The sequence below is a fragment of the Dipodomys spectabilis genome, unplaced genomic scaffold (assembly GCF_019054845.1).
Source record: "Dipodomys spectabilis isolate Male_0828 unplaced genomic scaffold, ASM1905484v1 ptg000118l, whole genome shotgun sequence".
Classification (NCBI taxonomy): Eukaryota; Metazoa; Chordata; class Mammalia; order Rodentia; family Heteromyidae; genus Dipodomys; species Dipodomys spectabilis.
Window position 1 is genome coordinate 2,238,686 of NW_024870795.1, and position 22,497 is coordinate 2,261,182.

Genomic DNA, 22,497 nt, shown 5'->3' on the forward strand with positions numbered 1-22,497 from the left:
AATTGTACCTCAGTCACCCTTTCTGAGATAACTTCACTTTCCTTTATGGCTTATGTCCCTCAGCTAGACAAGTGTCTTTGTGGGATTCTGTTCTGTTTATGGTATAAACATATAAACATCTGTTATGCTTTATATCATAAGCAGAACTCTGTTCTGTTTATATCTGTGTCAGTGCCTGGAACACGGTAGTTGCCCAGCAAGGAACTGCTTAATGAATGAATGAATCCTGATCTGCAGCTGTCTTGTCTATTTATTTATTTGTTGGTCATAGGGCTTGAACTCAGGGCCTAGGTGCTGTCCCTGAGCTTTTTCATTCAAGGCTAGTGCTCTATCACTTTGAGCCACAGTGCCACTTTGGTTTTCTGGTGGTTAATTAGAGGTAAGAGTCTCATAGACTTTTCTGTCTGGGCTGGCTTGGAACCTCCATCCTCAAATCTCATCATCTTGAGTAGCTAGGATTACAGGCATGATCCACCATGCCTGTATTGAGTTTCTAACTTAGGGCCTCATACTTGCCAGGAAGGTGCTCCACCATTTGAGCCACACTTTCAGTCCTTTTTTCTTACTAGGTATTTTTCATGGCCTGGACCATGCTCTTTCTATTTATGCCTCCTGCATCATGACATGTATGCACTACCACCCATAGCTTATTGGTTAAGATAGGGTCCTGTGAACTTTTCATTGAAGCTGGCAACAAATGGCAATTCTCCTGAGTAGCTGAGATTACATGCGTAAGCCACGATGCCCAGTAGTCCTGCCACCCAAGGACACACTGTGCTCACTCCAGCAGATTCAGTGGTCACCAAAGCCACATCTCCTTCCTTCAGCAGTGTAGGACCAACTGAAGTCCTGTGTCCAGGCCCCACCCTGTCCTTCTTGCAGAAGAATGAGAATCTCACCGGAACTCAGGCCGTCCACCCACGAGACCAAAGGAGATGAAGTCAGGCTGCCTGTTGGCCGGGTTGGTGGGGCTCCCTGGGGTCCGCTTCTGTCCATTGTACAGCAGCATCCCTGGGAGGCACAGCTGTGTGAGGGCTTCCCTGTCACCCACCCTAGATGACCCAAGCTCCAACCTCTCCACTCTGATACTAGTCTATGATACGTGCACATGTGCACGCACGCACGCACACGTACACACACACACACACACATGCTCGCACACATGGACCTCTAAGTAGAGGCCTTGTTGAGAGCCCTGGGTGTGCACCTGAACTGCTTCATGCACCCACTGTGGTATGCCTGTAGGAGGCGAGGGAGGCAGAGACTCACCTGAGTAGAGCAGGAGGCCTGGGCAGTGAGAGTCAGAGGCCCACCGGAGATGAGAGAGAGAAAGGACAGGGTAAGAGACGGCAGGAAAGAGGAAGGCACAGAGAGCAGGAAAGGAAGCAAGAAGGCAGGAGGCAAGGCCTGGCATGGGAGGCTGGGTGCTGCCTGGTGTCTGTGGGAATGCAGGGACTGCAGAGCTGCAAGCCAGCCCGCAGACCTTCGCTGCTCCCACTCACCGTCAGCTGAGTCGGGCCGGAAGATAATCTTGATCTCAAACTTCTTGTATGCATCCTTGATGGTGGGCAGTGGCAGGAAGGAGTGGGGAGTCTGGGTGAAGTAGGGCACCACCCGCTCTGGGGGCAGATGGCACCGTTAGAGAGGACAGCACTGGGGAGGGGATCAGTTTACTGACAATGGCGGGAGGTGGGGGGTGGGGGGGATCATGTCCCATGTCCTCGTACCTGGCACCTGCAGGTAGGCGAAGGCTTTGACCTTGCCCTGCCGGTTGGTGGCAGTACACACATAGGTGCCCGCATCCTGGGGCCGGACGGCAGGCAGCATCAGCATGTTATTCTCCAGGCGGCTGTCCGGTGGCAGGTCACCATCCAGCTGTAAACATTAGCACTGAGTGCCCAGCCTCAGCCCATGCCTCCTACCTCTGCCTCAGCCCCACGCTGCACATGCTGACAGTTACTCTGTGCCAGGTCCTGGGGAGCTGACATGACTCAAGCCTGGCTTCAGCTGAGAGGCAGGCCTGTTGGCCCAAACCCAGCATTTACCTTGCTCCAGGTGATGTCGGGAGTTGGGTAACCTGAGGCCATGCAAGGGAAGACAGCTGCAGAGCCAGCAGGCACACGGACCTCCGGGGGTGTTGAGATCTGGGGTAAGGCTGAGAGAGGATGAGACATGGGCCATCAGTACCAGGACAGACAGTGTCTGTGTGTCCAGTATGGCTACGGCTCATCTAACCCTCAACTCCCCCCTGAGAGAGGCACTGGGTCCCATCCCACAGATGAGGGGACTGAGGTTGCTTATCCCTGGCCGCATGATGAGACTGGAGAGAGTTGGGTATATAGGTCCACTCAACTTTCACAATGCTGGGGCAGAATTTTGTGCAGCCCTTTGGGGATCTGAGAATGCAGCACTGAGGCACAGAAGATATGGAGATTGAAAGTGAATCAAGATGGTAGAGTAGGACTGAATAACCGGAGCTCCCTCTGATCAAACAGAGGTACAAGGCCTTTAGCACAGAACTCCGCTTCAAGAGAACACAGGGGGATACTAAGATCAAAGAAGAGAAAATCGAAGTGTTCACTGATAAAAAAAAAAAAAGAGAGAGAGAGAGAGAGCACAGGGGCTGGGAATGTGGTGGCTCAGTGGTAGAGTGCTTGCCTAGCATGCATCGAGCCCTGGGTTCGATTCCTCAGTACCACATAGACAGGAAAGGCTGGAAGTAGCACTGTGGCTGAAGTGGAAGAGTGCTCGCCTTGAGCAAAAGAAGCTCAGCGACATTGCCCAGGCCCTGAGCTCAAGCACCAGGACTAGGAAAAAGAAAAAGAAAAAGAAAAAAAAAGCACATCAGCCAGGCACCCATGGCTCACACCTGCAATCCTAGCTACTTAGGAGGCTGAGAGCAGAGGATCGTAGGAAATGGAAAGCTATCCCAGGTTCATGGATAGGTAGAATTAATATTGTAAAAATGGCCATATTGCCAAAAACCATCTACAAATTGAATGCAATCCCCATAAAAATCCCAATGATGTTCATCACTGAGCTAGAGAAAACAATCCAAAACTCATAACAGCAAAAGACTTCAAATAGCCAAAGCAATTTTAGGCAAAAAAAAAAAACCACACCAAAAAACAACAACAACCAAAGAACCCCACTACTGGTAGTATCACAATCCCAGACCTCAAACTATACTACAGAGCTATAATAACAAAAAACAGCATGGTACTAGGACAAGAACAGTCTTGAAGATCAATGGAACAGACCAGAAGACCCAGAAACAAGGCCATATATCTACAGTTATCTGATATTTGACAAGAGAGCACAAAATACATGATGGAAAAAAGATAGCCTCTTCAATAATTGGTGTTGGGAAAACCGGATCCCTATTTGCCACCACGCACCAATATCAACTCAAAGTGGATCAAAGACATCAACGTCAGATTTGAAACTACAATTATTGCAAGAGGGAGTATGAACAACACTAGACGCACAGGCATAGGCAGGAACTTTTTTGGAAAGAGTCCCAAGGGCACAGCAGATAGGACAAAGACTTGACAAATGTGATTACATCAAACTAAAAAGTTTCTGCACAGCGAAGGACATAGTTACTAAACTAGAAATACAGTAAGCAGACTGGGAGAAGCTCTTCATCAGCAATACATCTGACAGAGGCTTAATGTCCAAAACACATAAGAAGCTCAATAAAACCCATCCTCTAACCTCTGCTGCCAATAGACAAGAGAGTATCCCAAGACAGCAGAAAGGAAGAGCAAGGCAGGCAAAGGGTAATGGTGGCACAGGAAGTCCCTGCCCATTCCTTGTCTCTGGGGACCATGGTCCCCACGGGCCTCACCTTGTACCAGCAGCAGCACGTGGGACTGGGTGGTGCCGGCAGAATTGGTGGCAGTGCAGCGGTACTGTCCCGCGTCGCTCAGCTCCACGTGGGCAATCCTGATGATGCTTCCACTCTGTATGATGCCAGGCCGCAGCCGCCCCCCAACTTTGCTCCATGTCACCTGAGGCTTGGGGTCCCCCAGTGCCAAGCACTCAAACTCAATAGAGTGGCCAACCACCACACTCTGCACGGAGGTGCGGGTGTTGATGAGCACCGAAGGCAAGGCTGGAATGAGGGGCACAGTGGAGATGCAGGGTTAGGCTGGCTGGGAGGCTTCAGCCTGCAGGGAAGGGACCCTGAGCACCGCCCACCTCCTTACTGGCTTTCCCATGTATCCACTCACAAGCCTACTTGTGTGCTCTTCTGCTTATTCATGTACTTGCTCAACTGTCCTTATTCACATACTTGTTCAAGAGTTCACTCTTTCGTATGTGTGTATGTGCTGTATTGTGTGTTGTGGTGTGTGTGTGTGTATGTGTGTATCAGTACTAGGATCTGAACTCAGGGCCTGGTACTTGCATTTGATTATTTTGATCAAGGTTAGTGCTCTAACACTTGAGCTATAGCTCTACTTCTGGCTTTTTGCTGGTTTATTGGAGATCAGAGTTTCCTCGATTTCTCTGCCTAGGTTGGTTTTGAACCACAATCCTTAGCTCTCAACCTCCTGAGTAGCTAGGGTTACAGTGTGGGCATCAGTGCTCTCCTTCCTCCTTCACAATACTTACCCAGCCCCTGACTCACCAGGCACAGCAGGTAAAACAGAATAATCATCAACCTTGATCATGGGGAGGAGGGTCCTGGAATAGGGTACCCCTTCTGCTCCTAGCAGAGGCCAGAAGCTACTTCTTACCTTGGACAACCAGCTGGGCACTGGCCTGGGCCTGTCCCCAAGGTCCATGGGCCTGGCAAACATACGTCCCTTGGCAGCTCTGGTCTAAGTTCTGGATTCTGTAAAGGAAAAGAAGGAAGATACCAGGTAGCAGCTGTGAAGGCTTTGCAGTGTGTGGGAGTTAAAACCCACCACACTGCACATGGACAGCTCCACACATTTTTTTTTTTTTGGGTCCGGTCATGGGGCCTGAACTCTGGTCCTGGGCGCTGTCCCTCAGCTCTTCAACTCAAGGCTAGCGCTCTACCACTTGAACCACAGCGCCACTTCAGGCTTTTTTCTTTTTTGCTTATGTGGTGCTGAGGAATCGAACTCAGGGCCTCATGCATGCAAGGCAAGCGATCTACCACTGAGCCACCTTCCCAGCCCACATTTTTTTTTTAAAACAAAGACTTCTTCCTGTTCTAAGGGGTCACTATCACCCTGGCCAAGTTACGGTTACCAACTGAGTTCTGGGGTCACTTGTAAATGTCTGGTCCCACAGCTATTCCCTTTTCTCTAATAATAGGAACAAGGGCCACAGTTTACTGGGGCCAAGTGTTTTAGATAATCACACTGCAGTCTTATGCAACCCATTATACAGCCAAGAACACTGACTCAGGCTGGGCTCCATAGACGGGTCATGTAACTCAACCCTTGGTGAGCCTTGGGTCCCTGAGTCAGTCCTGGCTCACCACTACTCACCGGAGCACCCCATCCTGCACACTGTGGCCAGGGGGCAGCTGACCTCCCTCCTTGAACCAACGGAGCTGGGTATCCCGATCACTGGGCACAGCACAGTGGAACTCAACGTTGGCCCCGATGCTCTTGGTCTCCAGCTGAGGAGTGACCTGTACTGTGGGTGGAGAGCCTGCCTTCCCAGAAGTGTCAGGCAGAGAGACGGAAGGGCCTGTGGAGACATAGTTGACATTCTGTATGCTTTTTGTTTGTAAGGCAGATCTCGCTATGGTGCTCAGGATGATCTTGAATTTTTGAACTCAAGTGTTATCTTCCTGCCTCAACCTCCCAAGTAACTGGAATTACAGGTATTCACCATCATGCCCAGCTTTCAAGGCCTTTCCATGGGCATGTGTGCCATGTCCCTGGCATCTGCCAAGAAACTTTCACTCGAACATTCAAGAGGCATTCTTCTGGTGACCTCTCTGAGCAGGGAACAAAGGTGTTTTGTTTTGTTTTAATTTTGTTTTTGGGTGCTGATTCGTTCTTTGCTCATTCATGCTGTCATTCAAACAGCACTCAAAAGGCCAGAGTGGTGCTGGGCACTGCTTTCTGACACCCAGTCCTTGTTCAGGGAGTGTGGCCAGGATAAGAATGGGAGGGAAGGAAACACTGGAAAGACTCTTTTCCCTACATGTGAAGATGAGAGAACCCAGAGATGTGGCCATGGGGAAGACACTGTGGGGTGTGAGTAGATGTCACTGTCACTGCTGTTCACAGAGTGCCACCCACAGCCAGGGGCTTTGCAGACATGTTGTCTTTCTAACTCAGCCTATATGGAGGTGTTTTCTCTCTACAGAGGAAAAGGTTCAAGGTTAGGTGACTTGGTCGAAGGTACAGGCTGGGTTTGTCTGTGGCCAGATTTCAGGATCTTGACTCATAGGTAACATGCTTTGCTGTTTCTAGAATTTTGGGCCCCAAAGTTCAAAACCAGCCAGATGTCAGTGGTTCATGCCTGAAATCCTAGCTACTCAGGAGGTTGAGATCTGAATATCTCAGTTCAATGCCACTCCGGGCAGGAAAGTCTGTGAGACTCTGCTCTCCAATTAACCACCAGAAACATGAAGTGGAGCTGTGGCTCAAAATGCTAGAATACTATCCTTAAGCAAAAAAGCTCAGGGACAATGCCCCAGGCCCTGAGTTCAAGCCTTATGACCAACAGAAAAAAAAAAATCCCACAGCCTCACGTGGCTTTGTAAGAGGCATGGAGATGCTGGACGCTTCAGAGATCCACTGGGGCCCTGGGCATGCTGGGGGTGGCTCTGTCACTTACAACTGTTCCTGTCCAGTGTTTACCCAGCTCCTCCAGGCCCATGGAGACAAGCACCAGGAGTGTGGGATGATGATGTGCAAGCCCTGCCTGGAGCATCCTTGTCCACCCTTCTGACAGGTGAGGCGTGACTTCCTGCCAGTGTAAGGTCAGTGTCCAGGGACAAGGTGGGAGGGAGCTAGAGGGGCCGAGGGTGGTAGCAGAGGGTCTTTCTGGAGGGGGCAGGCCATCTGGGGCCTTGGGGCAATGTGGGTAGGTAGGTAACAGAGGACCAAGTGGGAGTCCCCAAGTGACCAGGGTGGGGTCATGGAGATGCCTGGAGGAATGCTGACTCCCTTCTGTCCACGCTCAGCCCCGGCGGCTTACCTTGGACAAGCACTTGAGCAAAGGCCTCAGCTGAGCCCACCTTGTTGGTGACCTGACAGCGGTAGGTGCCAGAGTCCTCTGGGCCTGTGGGCTCCAAGTGCAGCAGCTCATTCCTGGCGGTGGCGCCCCCAGGGAGGCTGTTGCCCACGCGGCTCCACTGGAAAGTGAGTGGGGGCGTGCCATGTGCCAGGCACTGAAGCTGCACCGGCTCCCTTGCCTGCACCGAGGCATGCTCTGGGACGATGGTGGCATACGGTGGGCCTGTGGGGGGACATGGGTCAGGAGGAGAGCGGTGACCTGACAACCAGGGAAGCCCAGAGGCTTGGGGACTGAGTTCAGAGGACACAGGAGGGGATATGGGTAAGTGGCAGCGAGTGCAGGTGCAGAGGTCCTGTGGAAGGGGGTCCTGGTGATGTGTATGGGGGGGTGTCACAGATCTCAATGTAGCAGAGCGGGAAGCACAAGGACAGAGGTCTGGGTCATACTCTCCACGTGCAGGATGACAGTGGCCTCGGCATGGCCCGCAGGGCTGCTGGCATTACAGATGTACTGGCCCGAGTCCTGCTGGGCTACTCGGGGGATGACCAGTGTGTTGCCTTCCAGACGGTGCTGCCAGGGCAACGGGGAGCGCAGCTTGGACCAGTGGATGGTGGGAGTGGGGGTGCCTGTGGAGTGAAACATGGCATTGCTTGCTGGGCACTAGTTGAGTGTAGGGTGGCAGGCAGCATCCTGTCCCTCTGTGGGGTAGGTGCTGCCCAGACATTGTGTCATCCCCAGACCTCTGACATGTCTATAATTCGGACCCTTTGGGTACCCCTGCTCCACCAGCCCTGTAGGCCCACCCTTGGCCATACCTGTGGCTGAGCAGCGCAGGGTAGCCGTGCGTCCAGCCTCCAAGGTCAGCTCAGCTTCTTCAACCTGGACCTGAGGGGCCCCTGGGGCCACGGTGCCCGTGTCCACGATCACCTCCACCTGCTTCTGTGCTGTGCCCAGGGCATTCTGGGCTAGGCACACATAGGTGCCTGCATCTGATGGCTTAGCTGATGAAATCTAGAGGAAATCAGGGCAGCTGGAAGTGGGGTGTGGCAGGGACTTTGACCTTGGCCCCTTTCCATGGATTCTGGCTCCTTCACCTGGCTGCCTGAGGGCTCATCCTCATGATATCCCTTTACTCATCCAGCCTCTTGGTCATTCCTCTACTTACTTACCCATCTACTCTTCTCCTTTCTCCCTCCCTCTCTCCTTCTCTCCTTCCTTTCTTTCTCTTCCCTTCCCCTCTTCTTGCCTTTCCCCTTTCCTCAGTGCCTGGGCTCTGTCCCTAAGCCTCTCTACCACTTGAGCCACGGCATCATTCAGGCTTTTTCTGAGCAGTTTATTGTAAGAGTCTCATGGACATTCCTGCCCAGGCTGGTTTGAAACACGCTCCTCAGATCTCATCCTCCTGAGTAGCTAGGATTCCAGGCGTGAGCCACTGGTGCTCGGCTGAGATAGGACTTTTCTACGCAGCCCAGGCTGGCCTCAGGCTCACCATGCTCTCATCTCAGCCTCCTGGGTGCTGGGATTATGGGTGCATGCCACTTTCCCTCTCCACGCCCCCCTTACTTTCTTCCACATTCCTGCTTTCTTCTCTCCTATCTTCCAATCTACTCATTCACTCACTTTCTCCCTCCATCCACTAATTACCCACTTGTTGTCCATTACCCACTCCTCCAGGTACCTACTCAATGCAGGTCCTGGACAGGGCCTCAGACCCCAAACTAGAACAATTCTGAACTCACCTTCAAAACGACATGGCTGTCTAGCAGCCCAAACATCCGTGGCTCCATCTTGGCTGGTGTGCCAACCCGGGTCCAGCGAGCAGAAGCACGGGGCTCCCCGGCACTGACGCACTCCAGGGTGATGTCCTTCCCGACCTTCACCCGCACAGGGCCCTCAGGGAGCACGGACAGTGTAGGGGGTCCTGCTTGGAGAAACAACCACCACTGACCCACTGACCCACATCCATCACAAAGCAATGGCAGGGTGAGCAGATGCCTCCTCGTCCTCGGCCCAAAGCGGGGTAGAATGTAAACCTGAAGGTTCTAAGAAGTGGGGATGGAACCAGGAAGGCAGGGACCTGGGGCTGACACAGCCCCTTACCGTGCACGCTGAGGTTCACGACGCTTTGCGCCACACCGTAGGCATTGGAGGCCACACAGCGGTAGGCCCCGTGGTTGCTGGGCCGGGTACCCACGATGGTGATGATGGAGCCATTGGGGCTAATGTGGACATTGTCTGTGGGGAGATATTGGGGGAAGCAGAGGTCAACTACTCCTGCCTTGGTGCTGCCCAGTGGTAGATCTCTACACCATGACCTTGACCCTTTGGGTGTGGGCGCATGACAAGGAGTTGTGGCAGAAAATGAGAGTCTTTGGTGACTGCTGAATGCAGCCCACTCACTAGAGAGAGTCTGCATTTTGCCCAGGGCCATACCTAACCTGTCCGGACCCTCATACCAGTGGCCCTCCTGCCTGCCTCCAGCCAGCCCCCGCTCCTGTCCTCACCTTCCAGCTCTGGGTTCCGGGTCTTCCACTCAAGGTTGATGGGAGTGGCTCCCTCATGGATGAGGCACTTGAAGCTGGCATCTTGGCCCTGCTGCACGGTGCTACTGGGCGGGTCAATGGAGATGACTGGACTCCGGAGACCTGCAGGCCCAAGAGGGAAGGCCAAGCTCAGAGGGGGGAGGGCTAGCCTCAGCCCCTCAGCTTCAGGGTCCTCCCCATCTCTGCCTTCCTCTCCCTGCCACCACACTCACGGTAGGAAGATCCTGCACTGGGGGGGACAGTGACGGTGAAGGAGGCCTCCTGCTCAGGGCCCAAGCCGACGGCCACACGGCACACATACTCGCCAGAGTCAGCAGGGGAGACATGGGGGAGCCGCAGCTGGGAGCCATGTACCTGTCAGAGGGAGAAGGGGAAGCGGCCATCAGATCGGGGCACTGAGATGTGCAGCTCCCCAAGGGAGCTGTGCCAGTTCTTGGGGAGAGGAGGGATGTCAGAGCTCAGTTCCTGCCGGGGGGATCAGGCTGGAGGGGGCTTCTGCCATGGAATCCCAGAATCCACCCACTCTCTTTTTAGAGGAGGAAACTGAGGCACAAGTGATGACTTGGAGCCAAGGGCTTGTGACTCATGCCTGTTGTCCTAGCTACTCAGGAATCTGAGATCTGAGAATGGAAGCCGAAGCCAGCCAGGGCAGAAAAGTCCATAAGATGTTTAGCTCCAGTTAACCACCAAAAAGCCAAAAATGAAACTGTGGTTCAAGTGGTAGAGCACCAGCCTTGAGTGAAAAAGCTTAGGGACAGCATGCAGGCCCTGAGTTCAAGTTCCAGGATCAGTGCACCTGTGTGTGTGCTTGCATGCGTGCACACACACACACACACACACACATACACACACCACCACCACCACCACCACCACCACCACCACCACCACCACCACTACCACCACCAACACCAACACCACTTGGGAGCAGGGCTAGGAGCCCCTGGGCCTCTCAGCTCCTGCTTGGGAACTCTCCCCTCACAGGTGTCCTGTCTGTGTCCTCATTCAGGAAGTTCACAAGTGCAGGGAGACTCTGCCTACCTTGGGGCTCCTTTCCACCCTGGCCCGTACCTGGTGCCGGGCAGGCAGGCTGCCACCACGTTTGTGCCATGTGACCTGGGCATGGGCCTGCCCTGGTACCACACAGTTCAGATCCAAAGTCTGTCCCTCAGCCAGATGGGAGGAGGAGGGCTCGATGTAGATGGGCCGGGCCAGGCCTGGGGCTGTGGGAACAGGGGTGGGAGAGAGGCATGGCTCCTGGGGTGAGGGCAAGGACCTGTGGCAGTGGCCCTGAAGGCCAATGATCTTCATGGAGGGCCTATGGCTTGAGCAGTAGACATAACAGGGCCACCTTGATCTACAGTCTCCCTTCCCAGGGACAGATGGCTGCTGAGACTCAAGGCAAGGTTCCCGTGTTTGGGGGAGGGGGCTAGAACTGCCAGGAACCCAGGCCAGCTTTGCCAGTCATAGCTGCAAACATCGGGTGGGCCTGGTCTTCTATGGCAGAAAACACCAGGCCCAGGCAACAAGGGCCCTGTCCTGAGAGAAGAGAGGATTGACCCCAGGAAGGGCCTTGAGTGGGGTGGTAGCACTGTCTATGTCTCCTTGCCACTCACCAGGAATGGGTCTTGGGCTGGAGGCTTCAATTGTGACCAGGACAGAGGCCTCCAAGGTGCCCGAGCTGCCAGTCACCCGGCAGGAGTACTGGCCAGAGTCAGCTGGGGACACGTGGTTTAGCCTCAGCAGAGAGCCGTGGACCTGCAGGGTAGAGTGACAATGGGGAGAAGGTGCTGGAGACACTAGCCCAGGCCTCCAGGTAATCTTGTCTCTGGTACCCATCCCCCCAGGAGGCCTGCAGGTGTGCTGGCTGCACACTGTCAAGACCATCCCTGGACACTGGACATGTAGACTCTAGTAGGTTTGTTATGACTTTCCTCTGGCAGGAGGAAGCCCTGAATCTGGAGGGGGTGAGTGGTCTGCTTTTCCACTTTGCACCGGCGTGCTGTGGGGCCAGTTGTGGGCCTGCCCTACCCAGCCTATTCATGAGCCCCTGACTCAGTCATGGACTGCCATGTCTCTAGCCACCATTGCTTAGGCCACCTTCCCTTCAGGGCGGGGTTTGGGAGGGACAGTTGGGGTTGTGGAGGAGGGTGAATCTGCCTTTCTCAAGCCCCATACCTGATGGTGAGCAGGCAGGCTGCCTCCACGCTTGTGCCATGTGACCTGGGCGTGGGCTTGCCCAGGGACCACGCAGTTCAGATCCAGGGTCTGCCCCTCTGCCACTCGAGAGGAAGAGGTCTCGATGCGGATGGGTGGGGCTCCACCTGAGGCTGGGGAGGAGCAGGGGTCAGTGGGGCTGGGACTTTGCCCTCAGCCCCTCTGCCAGGTGCCCGGATGTGCAGACCAGAGGCCACCAGGAGCAGCTTCTCTCCTTTCCTATTCCCCTTGGGGCTGTACTGCTGGGCCACCTAGGATGGAGGCCTCTCCCTTGGCCCTGTCCTCAGCCAGGCTCAGCCTCTCCATGTGGGTCACTAACATCCAAACTCCAGTGGAGGCAGCAAAGAACACACCCTGGGGCCAGACTACCCATGTTCGAATCCCAGCTCAGCTATTTGTTGTTTGGGTGATCTTTAGAAAGCTACTTTAATTCTCTGTCTCCATTTCCCTGTCTGTAAAAGGAAGAAACCATCACCCTACCCCAAAGGGCTCTGGGAGGAGGAAATGAGTTAATATATAAGCAGAACAGGGCCTATTCCTGTGGCGTGGCCCTCCATGTTCTAATTCCTACACACTTCCCTTCTATCGATCTACTAAACATGTAGTTCCATTATAGCAATGTTTGTTTCTCACACGCTACTGTGACCACTGAGGCACACACCCCAGACTCCAGGGAACTCAGACAATTATCCCTAGAGGCAAGCACTCTGCTCTCCCTTTGCAACTGAGGACAGCAGAGAGAGGGCCAAGTCCCTTAGGTGACACCTCTGAGTTGGGCAGGAGCCAGCCCACATGGCCAGGTCCCTCCATCCTGGGACAAGGGCATGTAGGAGGAGGGGGTCTGGGACCCAAGGGGCTGCTGTCTCTACCTACCTAAGCATTTCCAGCTCTGCCATTGCTTCCCTCCCTTCTTCCCTCCTCCAGTCTCCCAGCCCCACACAGGGACCCTCACCAGGGACATGGACAGTGCTAGAGCCAGAGGGTTCGATAGAGACCAGGACGGAAGCTTCCAGAGGGCCAGAGCTGCCTAGCACGCGGCACGTGTACTCGCCGGAGTCGTCCGGGGACACCTGGTACAGCCGCAGCCTTGAGCCGTGGGCCTGACAGGGTAGAAAAGACAGGGAGGAGCAGTATAAGATGCCACTCCAATGCAGGTAGGCATGGCATTCCATTGGGGATCCCAGGCCTCCCTCGAGAGCCCCGGGCTAGCAGTTCTCCCGTTTCCTTTCTGCCATACCTGATGGTGAGCAGGGAGGCTGCCGCCACGCTTGTGCCACGTGACCTGGGCATGGGCGTGACCAGGGACCACACAGTTCAGATCCAACGTCTGCCCTTCAGCCACGTGTGAAGATGATGACTCAATTCTGATAGGTACAGCCGCTCCGGGGCCTAGGGACACAGGCAGTAAGTCATGGCTTGACCACAGTTAGATTGGGTTAGGAATGAGGCCGGTAAACCCCACATGCCAGAAATAGTTAAAATTAGCACTTATTAGGTGCTAACAGTGTGTCAAGTACTTTATTGAGATTTATGTGCACTAAGACATTAAGCCCTCATAAATCTGTACACTTGGTATTAATGTCCCTTTTATTTAAATGCCAGTATTGGCACTTGAATTTAGGGCCTGGCATAGTCCTTAGCTTTTGTTGCTCAAGGCTAGTGTCCTACCACTTGAGCCACAGCTCTACTTCTGTTTTTTTGTGTTTGCTTTTTTACTGGTTAATTGGAGATGAGTCTCTTTCCTGACCAGGTTGGCTTCATATCTAAGCCTCCTGAGTGGCTGGGATTAGAAGCAAGAGCCACTGGTGCCCCATCCAGAAATGTCCTCTTCTACATCATCTAAGACAGGGCACAATTACCTGGGGCTCTTGAACATTTGAACAGTTAGAGATGGAATTTTAGTGCTTATTTCAATTGCTTCACAAGGCTAGTGGCGCTTGGTGAGGCAGGTAGGAATACTACTTCCATTTTACTTACTTGGAGCCCGAGGTAGGGAAGGGCAGAGTAACTTGCTCAGTGCCTTAGTGGTTCAGGCAAGATATTGAACTTAGGTCCATTTTGCAGAGGTCTTGCTGTGACCATCAGCCAAGGTCTGCAGGTTCTAACTCAAGGACTCTGGTGTTCCCAGGGTCAGACTCACCAGAGGGGTTGCTGGTTCTGGGGGAGACCGTAACCACAATGGAGGTCTCCTGGGCTTCGATGTTGTTGTTGGCGCGACACACGTACTCCCCAGAGTCCGCCACAGACATCTGGTGTAGCCGCAGGCGGGAGCCATGGGCCTGGGGACAGATAGGGAAGGGGGAAGAGCCTGGTCAGGGCTGCTTTCTGTGTGCCAACACCCCGTCTGCTGAGGCACGCAGGGCACAAGGAGCCCCACTACCCAGCTCTAACCCCTACCTGGTGTCTGGCAGGCAGGCTGCCCCCTCGCTTGAACCAGGTGATGGTAGCCTGGGTCTGCCCTGCCACCACGCAGTTCAAATCCAAGGTGTCTCCCTCCAGCACCGTGGAGGAGGAGGACTCAATCCTGATGGGTGGGGACACACTGGGCACTGGGCACCAAGGGGGAAAGGACAGACAGCCCAAGTCAGCTGATGGTACTTGGGGCTGCGGTCTCCTCCCACACCTGTGGGCCGCAGGTCTGCCCTCACACTCACCGTGCACGGAGCCACTGCCTTGGATGGTGACAATAAGCGAGGTCTCCTGGGAGCCAGCACCATTACTGACATGACACACATACTCTCCTGAGTCAGCTGGGGTCACCTGAGGGATCCGTAGCCGGGAGCCCACGATCTGGAGGGAGCATGTGGTAGTGGGTGGGGCCAAGGCTCGGAGGCCTGGTGCTCAGTGCCCCCTGGTGGCCCTAATGCTTCCCTTCAGGCTCCTGGCATGGTGTGTGGCCTGTGCCTGGATCTCTGGATGGAGTCTTTGATCGTCCTCCAACCCAGGACCCTTCCACACCCTTGCTGACCCTATGCGCGCTTGCTGTCATATTCAACATGTCTGGCTCTCTTCACTTGGGACAGCAGCACCAGGCCCAGGGCATGTCCTCTCAGGGACAACAGGCGAGGGCACCCAGCTGAGGTGCACAGGATATAACTGTATCCTCGGTGGGATTCAGGCCTATCCATCAAGGGTGCCCAGTGTTTGCGGGTGGACTGAGCAAGCACGGAACAAGGTCTGGCACCACCCTGGACCTCCCACCAGGGCCAGTGTCCTCCAGCCCGCTGGCTCCTACCTGGTGCCGGCTGGGTAAGCTTCCCCCACGCTTATACCAGGTGATGGTGTGGGGTGTGTGGCTGGCAACCACACAATTGAGGTCCAGGGTGTGCCCATTGGCCAGCGAGGCCGAAGAGGACTCGATACGGACAGGGTACACCATGCTCTGGGCTGGGGGGCAGGTAAGATGGAAAGTAAGGTATAGGTACTGCTGAAGATGGTGCTGGGCCCAGCAGCTCCCACCCACCATTTGCCACAATCCCCAGAACACTCACTGTGGAAGGGTCTGAGGCGCTGTTGAATGGTGACAAGGACTGAGGCTTCCTGGGTACCTGAGCCACTGGCCACACGGCACACATACTCCCCAGAGTCAGCTGGGGTCACCTGGGGCAGCCGCAGCCTTGAGCCAAGCACCTGGACAGGACAGGACAGAGATGGCAAACTCAGCTGGCACTCACATTCAGCTCTGGTCCCTCCCCACACAGCCAGCTGGAGCCTGATAGGGAGAAGGTCCATTCATAACTCTTCAACCCCAGAGCCCCAGAGTTGGGGCAAGATGGAGCCTGCCACGTGACCTATCCTAGGGACTGCTAAGACCTGACACGAGCATCTGCTGACATGCTACAGAGTAGGTGAAGCAGGCAGTGTGAGCCCATCTGACAGATGACCTCAAGGTTCAGAGAAGTCAAGCAACTGGCCTAAGGCCACATAGCAGGCCAAGTGGGAGAGAATAGTATCTGAACTTGAATATGCTTGAACTCAAAACCTCTATTGTTTTTTTTTTTTTTTCAATCATGGGGGCTGAATTCTGGGCCGGGGCGCTGTCCCTCAGCTCTTCAGCTCAAGGCTAGGGCTCTACCACTTGAGCCACAATGCTACTTCCAGCTTTTTCTTTCTTTCTTTCTTTTTTTCCTGTCTTTTCTTTTTTTGGTAGTGGGGATGGAACCCAGGACGTTGCACTCGCTAGGCAAGCGCTTTGCCACTGAGCCCTGGCTTTCTGCTTAGATGGTGCTGAGGAATCGAACCCTCATGCATGTAAGGCAAGCACTCTACCGCGGAGCCATCTTCCCAGCCCCAAATCCCTATTCTTTATTCCGTAGTTAGCAGGCTCTTTTGGACCCTCTTTCATTCCCCACCTCCTACCTGGTGTCGGGCGGGAAGGCTGCCCCCTCGCTTGTGCCATGTGACCTGGGCATGGGCCTGCCCGTTAACGAGGCAGTTCAGATCCAGGGTCTGCCCTTCAGCCACATGTGAGGAAGACGACTCAATCCGGACTGTAGGGGTAACTCCAAGTGCTGGTGACAGAGAGAAGAGGGTCAGTACCCCTCAGGAGGCTCACACACATGGGTGGGGACAGGTGACAGTAGTCTCTTGGGAAGCGTGGGCTGAGGCTTGGCCTCCTGGTCCTGCCATGGTTGGAGGGGGGACCCTTCCCTGGGTGACCGCAGCCCTGACTGCTTCCCCAGTGCTACTCACCAGGCACAGAGTCCTCGGGTACAATGTTGACAAGGACAGAGGTCTCCAGAGGCGTGGAGCTGCCCTCCACCCGGCACACATACTCGCCCGAGTCAGCAGGGGACACCTGGTAGAGCCTCAGCAGGGAGCCATGGGTCTGGGCAGATGGAGGGTGAGGTCAGGGGGATCCTTCCCGGGCCCCCATACCTGGAACCTGCCACCTGCTACACCTGGAGCTCTGGGGCCTGGCCATCAGTGACAGACTGGCTTCTCTGTCTTGCTTAGCAGTGGGGCAGAGGGTGGTGTCTTGTCTCAGAAGATGGGGGCACAGGACGAGCCCTGGGCTCACATGGTGTTTTTGGTGGTACTCGGGGCGTCAGGTTTCCTAGCCCAGTGCTCCACCCCTGAGGCATGTCCAGCCCTTTTTGCATTGGTTTCTTTTGAGGTAGGGTCTCATTTTCTGCCCAGGCCAGACTGGGCTGTGACCTTCCTACTAGTACGTTCCCGTCACTGGACCTGACAGGTGCATACCACTGTGCCCAGCCATCATGCTTCCCTTGTAGCTGGGATAAGAGGTATGCGCTACAGTACCCAGCCATCAATTGAGATGGAGTCTAGAGAACTTTTTGTCCCTGCTGCTTTGAACTGTGGTCCTCCATCACCATTTCCCAAGAGGCTGGGATTAGAGGCTTGTGTAGGCTCACAGGTTGCACACAAGCTAAGGTCGTAAAGGAAGGTTCATCTCCAGTGCCTACTCTGATCATTATAAACCCATGGGATATTTCCCTTAGAGTTTCACGAATCAGTTGCACAGCCAGAAGCTGGCAGAATCCTAAATTCTATAAAATTCTGTGTACTGTGATAATGGCTCCCAGCACTCCCCACATGCTGAGTTCTGAATGTTTTGCAAATAGGTCACTTAATGTGATCCTGAAGACAATTCTACGAAGTAAGGACTACTATTATTGCTTCATAGATGGAGAAAGAACAGCACAGAGAGGTTAAGTAACTTGTCTGAGGTCACATGCTACTAAGTAGAGACACAGAGATTCCCCCTGGGCTGGCCTGGCCTGGCCTTTGGCTTCCAACCACTGCACCCTGCACCTGTGCCATGGGGCCCCAGGCCTCTGTCTCAGAGCAGCCTCCAGCTCTCTCCATCAACTAACCCCTTCCTCTTCTTCTAGGCCCTTCCACCCTCTTGCCTGTACCTGGTGCCGGGTGGGCAGGCTGCCCCCGCGCTTCTGCCATGTGACTTGTGCATGAGCCTGTCCTGGCAGCACACAGTTCAGGTCCAGCGTCTGCCCCTCGGCCACGTGGGAGGAGGACGGCTCGATGCGGATGGGCTGGGTGCTGCCTGGGGCTGGGAGATAAGAGGTCATGGTGACTCCAGTTTGTCAAGGCCACTCCTGCCTCAATTCCTTCCACACCCTCGTCTGGTGGCCACTCACGGTAGGCAAAGTTGGCCCCCTGGGTGCCAGTCACTGTGACTGTGATGGAGGCCTCCTGGCCATTGCTGGCCCGGCAGACGTACTCTCCTGCATCCACGGGGGAGGCCTGGAAGATGTACAGGCGGGAGCCGCGGACCTGCGCAGTGGGGATAGGTGGGTGAGGGGACTTCCGGAGCTCAGCAGATGTCCCACGGCCTTTCCCACCACCTGTGCACTGTCCCATGTTCCAGGTGCCGAGTACCTGGTGCCGGGCAGGAAGGCTTCCTCCACGCTTGTACCACGTGACCTGCGCATGGGCCTGTCCCGCCACCACACAGCTGAGATCCAGGGTCTGCCCTTCAGCTACCGTGGAGGAGGAAGACTCGATCCTGACAGGGGGGACCGGTCCTGGGACTGTGGGGACAAGGGAGAAGGTAGTGGAGACTCCTGGGAGAGAACACAAACTACCCACTTGGAGCTGTGTCAGCTGTGTGGTCTGGGAGCCTCAGCCTGGAGTCCTGGCTTGGCTCCATTACTGACAGAGGCCAGGGTGGGGGGGTGGCGAGCAAGGGAGTGAATGAGAGGAGGTAGTAAGGCCACGAGAGGATGAGGCAGGGGCAGAGACGAGAATGCCATGGCCAAAGACAGGGGGTAGACCTGGGCAGAGCCCTGCAGCCAGTGCCACGGTGGCCTCCTCCCCATGCAGGCAGTGGCAGGCACCCAGGCTTCACTCCCAGAAGGCTCTTGGCTTCCTCCACTTTCCCTGTTACTGGGGCTGCTCACCAGGGATGGAGCCGGAGGGCTCAATGGTGACCAGGACAGAGGTCTCCGTGTGCTCTGAGCCGAGGGTCACATGGCACACGTACTCGCCAGAGTCAGCTGGGGACACCTGGTGCAGCCGCAGCAGGGAGCCGTGGGTCTGTTTGCGAAGAAGGAAGGTTGGAGGGTGCTGGAGCGGCCCCCCCCCAGCCCCTCCAGCAGGCTGGCCCTGGGGGCTGCTGTACCTGGTGCCGGGCCGGGAGGCTGCCTCCACGCTTGCGCCATGTGACCCGGGCTTGTCTAGGCACTTTGCAGTTCAGATCCAGAGTCTGTCCCTCCGCCACATGGGAGGACGAGGACTCGATGCGGATGGGCTGGGTGCTGCCAGTGGCTGGGCACAGAGGGGTTGGTCAAGGGCTTGGACAGCCTTGGGCAGTGGCCCCCAGGCCACAGCTGGGGAGGTCTCGGCTGGAACATACTCTTCTGCCTCCGCATGGAGCCAAGGGGCATCCTTCTCGACCCCCTCTAACTTGGGCTCCACGCCCTCCATGCCCCGAGAGACAAGAGATACAGAGGCCAGAACCCCCCCCTGCCAGGCTGGGCTCAACCCCACCTTTTCTCAGGGGCCCCAACATGTGTTTCTGTGTGCATCACCACCACACTACAGGCAGTGTGGTCTCCCTTTCACAGATAAGGGAAGTGAGGCTGACAAAGCCCTGTGTCAGGATGTGACCCCAGGCCAGTTCCAGGCCAGCCAGAACCCCGTCCAGCCTAGCCTCCACTCCCCGAGCCCATGGTGCGGGACCACAGCCTGCCCTGGGCCACTGAGGACCATGGATGTCCTCCCCACAGCGGGGAGACCCCAGGACTCAACCTGGCTCCTCACCTAGGGTGTGGCTGGGGCCTGAGGGGGTGCTGAGGACGGAGACGACAATGGAAGCCTCCTTGGGGCCCAATTCACTCTCCACGCGGCACACGTAGTCTCCAGAGTCAGCTGGGGAGACCTGGGGGAGCCGCAGCCGGGAGCCATGGACCTGCGTGGTAGGATGGGGGGGAAGAGAAAACAGAAACGAGGCTGGACTCTGTTGTCCTTAGATCTGGACGATGCAGTCATCAAACTCTGAGCCACTGAGAGCACTGGAGGTAGGGGAGACAGCCCTGGCCCTTTGCTGGGGAGTGCTGGGCTGCAGGAGCCCCCAACCCCCTTGCTCCATATTTTGGGGGTCTCCTACCTGGGCGTGGGGAGGCAGGCTGCCCCCTCGCTTGTACCACGTGATCTGGGTGTGGGCCAACCCCGTCACTGCACAGTTCAGGTCCAGGGTCTGCCCTTCAGTCACTGATGGCGAGGAAGACTCAATCCTCACTGGCAAGGTGCTGGCACCTGAGGCTGTGACCACAGGGAGGTGAGTGGACGCCAGAGAACAGGGGTTCATCCTTCCCTTGCCTGTGGCCCCTGAGTCCCCTGTACCTGACAAGACGACCACCTGGATGCGTGCCTGGGAAGTGCCTGTGGGGCTGGTGGCCACGCAGAGGTAGAAGCCAGCGTCAGCGAGCGCCACGGCTGGGATGATCAGCGTGGCGATGTCTGTGTGTTCAGAGCGGGCCTGGTAGATGGAGAGGGTCAGTTACATGGCATAGAGCCTGGCCACGTGAGCTCGGCAGAGGGTGCCAATGTGAAAGGGGCAGGGACAGAGCTGAGATCAAGGCCCAGTAGGGCCCTGAGAACCACGGAACCAGTGAAGAGATGGGCAGGACAACCTGCTGGGTGCAGGGCCCGGGAGCCGGAGAGGAGCGGGGCAGGTGGAGTGGGAGGTGAGGCAGGGGCTGGGCTGGGCGAGCCTGGGGACCTGCGGGGCTCCATTCTCTCACCTGTGGAGGCAGGCTGCCCCCTTCCTTTCTCCAGGTGATGCTGGTGCTGGGCACACCTAACACTCTGCAGTACAGCCTGACTGTGCGGCCCTCAGTCACCTGAGTCCTCTCTGGGCTCACCTGGACCCTGGGTCCGCTGCCACCTGCGACAGAACCTGATGAGAATCGCCTCAGGCGTGCCCACAGGCCCCAGCCCCTGCCTCGGCCTGGCCCTCTCACCTTGCACCTGAAGCAGGGCTCTGGCCACGTGCTGTCCAGCACTGCTGTGGGCTCGGCACAGGTACTGGCTCTGATCTGAGGGCTCGACGGCAGGCAGGCGCAGGATGCCACCGTGGATCTGAGCCTTCTGAGGTAGCTGGCCCCCAGGGCCTCCTGGAATGGACACATGCAGTGAGCAGCTGCTGGGGCTGGCCCGGCTCGGGAACCTCCCTTCCCCGGTGGCAGTTAACCCCATGGCCTTGCCCTGCCCTGGCAGAGGAGCCCAGCCCCTGAAGGTTGCTGTCATCTCTGCCTCACCTGACCACTCCAGGGTGGGCGGGGGGTTCCCTGTGGCGCTGCAGCGGAACTCAGCCAACTGCCCAGGCTGCACTGTGAGCTGGGGCGGGCTGATGGAGACCACAGGGGCAGATAAGGTGCCAGAGGCTGAGAAGGAGGGGAGAAAAGAAGACATGTTGCATGATCCACAACTACAGCCTCCTTGCCACTCTGCTTCTACTCTATCCCTGGTGGCCATCTGCCTGTACTATAGCCACAGGGAGTTTTTCAAACAGTAATGACCTCGCTGCTTCCCTACTAGAGACCTGCCTGTGCTGCCTATTGCTGAAAAGAAAATCCCAACTCCCTACTCTTCTCTATCACAAGTAGATATCTCTGCAGTACCTTCCAGTCCTCATGTACCTTTTGCAAAGCCAGGTTGGTTTTGCTTTCCCTTAAAGACATCAACATGTTCCTGGCCCCAGGGACTTTGCATGTGCTGCCTCCAGGGCTGAGATCACCCAGAGGTTCTGAGGAGGGCTGAGATAGTGTTTGTCCTTCTGTTCCTTGCTTTCTCAGAGCCTAAACCAGGACCTGGCCCGCTGTAGGAGCCCAGAAACACCCCAGTGCGTTAGAAACGATGGGTCATGGAGGGTCAGATAGTGATGAGACGTGCCTTGTACGTGCAGAGTGGCCGTCCCCAGGTCCATGGCAAACATGTTGGAGCCGGTGCATGTGTAGGTGCCTGCGTCACTCGGCTGCACGTTGCGAATGGTGAGGATGCCGTTGAAGTCCATGGCCCGGGAGGGCAGCTTCTCATTGTGCAGGCGGGTCCACACCAGGGTATAGGCTGGGGACTGCAAGGCAAGGGGGCAGGCTGAGACGTGTGTGCGGGCTCTGAGATCCCAGGATATGGACTCCCCGTCCCCTCTGTGCCCACCCACCTTGCTCTTGGCTGTGCAGACAAAGGTGACGTCGGCTCCGGGGCGCACACTCTGGCTCCGTGGCTCCTCCACAGTCACCGTGATGGGCTTGCTGGGAGCCTCTGTGGGACAGGAAGCCCCTCCTGAGCAGGGGTTGGCCAGGTCCCTGTCTTGCGGCTGTGTTCTTTCTCTGTCACCTCCGCCTGCCCACCCCTGCTCCAACCGGCACTGCTGAGAGCCGAGGGCTGCACCCATCTCTTCTCTCCCTTGCTATGGGATCACTCTCCTTCACAGACAGGTATGTTCCAGAAGTTTCCTTTTCTGAAAGTGACTGTCAGCCTCATCTTTCCTACTGCTTCATTGATCTTCAAGTCAATAATTTATATATATATATACATATATATATATTCATTTTTTATTTATTTTTTGTCTTGGGGCTTGCAC

At 55.8% G+C, this 22,497-nt stretch overlaps 1 protein-coding gene across 1 annotated transcript in view; it reads right to left on the minus strand.

Annotated features, from left to right (window-relative positions):
* The window catches only part of Hspg2 (heparan sulfate proteoglycan 2), a 101,537-nt gene that overhangs the window by 8,295 nt on the left and 70,745 nt on the right, over window positions 1–22,497 (minus strand). Inside the window, exons 43-81 of the mRNA XM_042688437.1 lie at window positions 22,075–22,175; window positions 21,807–21,987; window positions 21,173–21,298; window positions 20,876–21,028; window positions 20,657–20,799; window positions 20,256–20,391; window positions 20,020–20,174; window positions 19,674–19,821; window positions 19,033–19,178; window positions 18,812–18,947; window positions 18,291–18,442; window positions 18,050–18,185; window positions 17,810–17,961; window positions 16,623–16,758; window positions 16,290–16,441; window positions 15,422–15,560; window positions 15,166–15,317; window positions 14,585–14,720; window positions 14,328–14,479; window positions 14,071–14,209; window positions 13,168–13,319; window positions 12,883–13,030; window positions 11,892–12,043; window positions 11,330–11,471; window positions 10,785–10,936; window positions 9,929–10,070; window positions 9,678–9,818; window positions 9,274–9,408; window positions 8,913–9,094; window positions 7,989–8,184; window positions 7,620–7,799; window positions 7,135–7,395; window positions 5,466–5,670; window positions 4,743–4,840; window positions 3,851–4,117; window positions 2,046–2,155; window positions 1,728–1,875; window positions 1,503–1,619; window positions 900–1,011 (exon numbers count right to left, since the gene is read on the minus strand). Of these exons, the coding sequence (XP_042544371.1) occupies window positions 900–1,011; window positions 1,503–1,619; window positions 1,728–1,875; window positions 2,046–2,155; window positions 3,851–4,117; window positions 4,743–4,840; window positions 5,466–5,670; window positions 7,135–7,395; window positions 7,620–7,799; window positions 7,989–8,184; window positions 8,913–9,094; window positions 9,274–9,408; window positions 9,678–9,818; window positions 9,929–10,070; window positions 10,785–10,936; window positions 11,330–11,471; window positions 11,892–12,043; window positions 12,883–13,030; window positions 13,168–13,319; window positions 14,071–14,209; window positions 14,328–14,479; window positions 14,585–14,720; window positions 15,166–15,317; window positions 15,422–15,560; window positions 16,290–16,441; window positions 16,623–16,758; window positions 17,810–17,961; window positions 18,050–18,185; window positions 18,291–18,442; window positions 18,812–18,947; window positions 19,033–19,178; window positions 19,674–19,821; window positions 20,020–20,174; window positions 20,256–20,391; window positions 20,657–20,799; window positions 20,876–21,028; window positions 21,173–21,298; window positions 21,807–21,987; window positions 22,075–22,175 (5,911 nt within the window). The remainder of the gene's footprint in view (window positions 1–899; window positions 1,012–1,502; window positions 1,620–1,727; window positions 1,876–2,045; window positions 2,156–3,850; window positions 4,118–4,742; window positions 4,841–5,465; window positions 5,671–7,134; window positions 7,396–7,619; window positions 7,800–7,988; window positions 8,185–8,912; window positions 9,095–9,273; window positions 9,409–9,677; window positions 9,819–9,928; window positions 10,071–10,784; window positions 10,937–11,329; window positions 11,472–11,891; window positions 12,044–12,882; window positions 13,031–13,167; window positions 13,320–14,070; window positions 14,210–14,327; window positions 14,480–14,584; window positions 14,721–15,165; window positions 15,318–15,421; window positions 15,561–16,289; window positions 16,442–16,622; window positions 16,759–17,809; window positions 17,962–18,049; window positions 18,186–18,290; window positions 18,443–18,811; window positions 18,948–19,032; window positions 19,179–19,673; window positions 19,822–20,019; window positions 20,175–20,255; window positions 20,392–20,656; window positions 20,800–20,875; window positions 21,029–21,172; window positions 21,299–21,806; window positions 21,988–22,074; window positions 22,176–22,497) is intronic.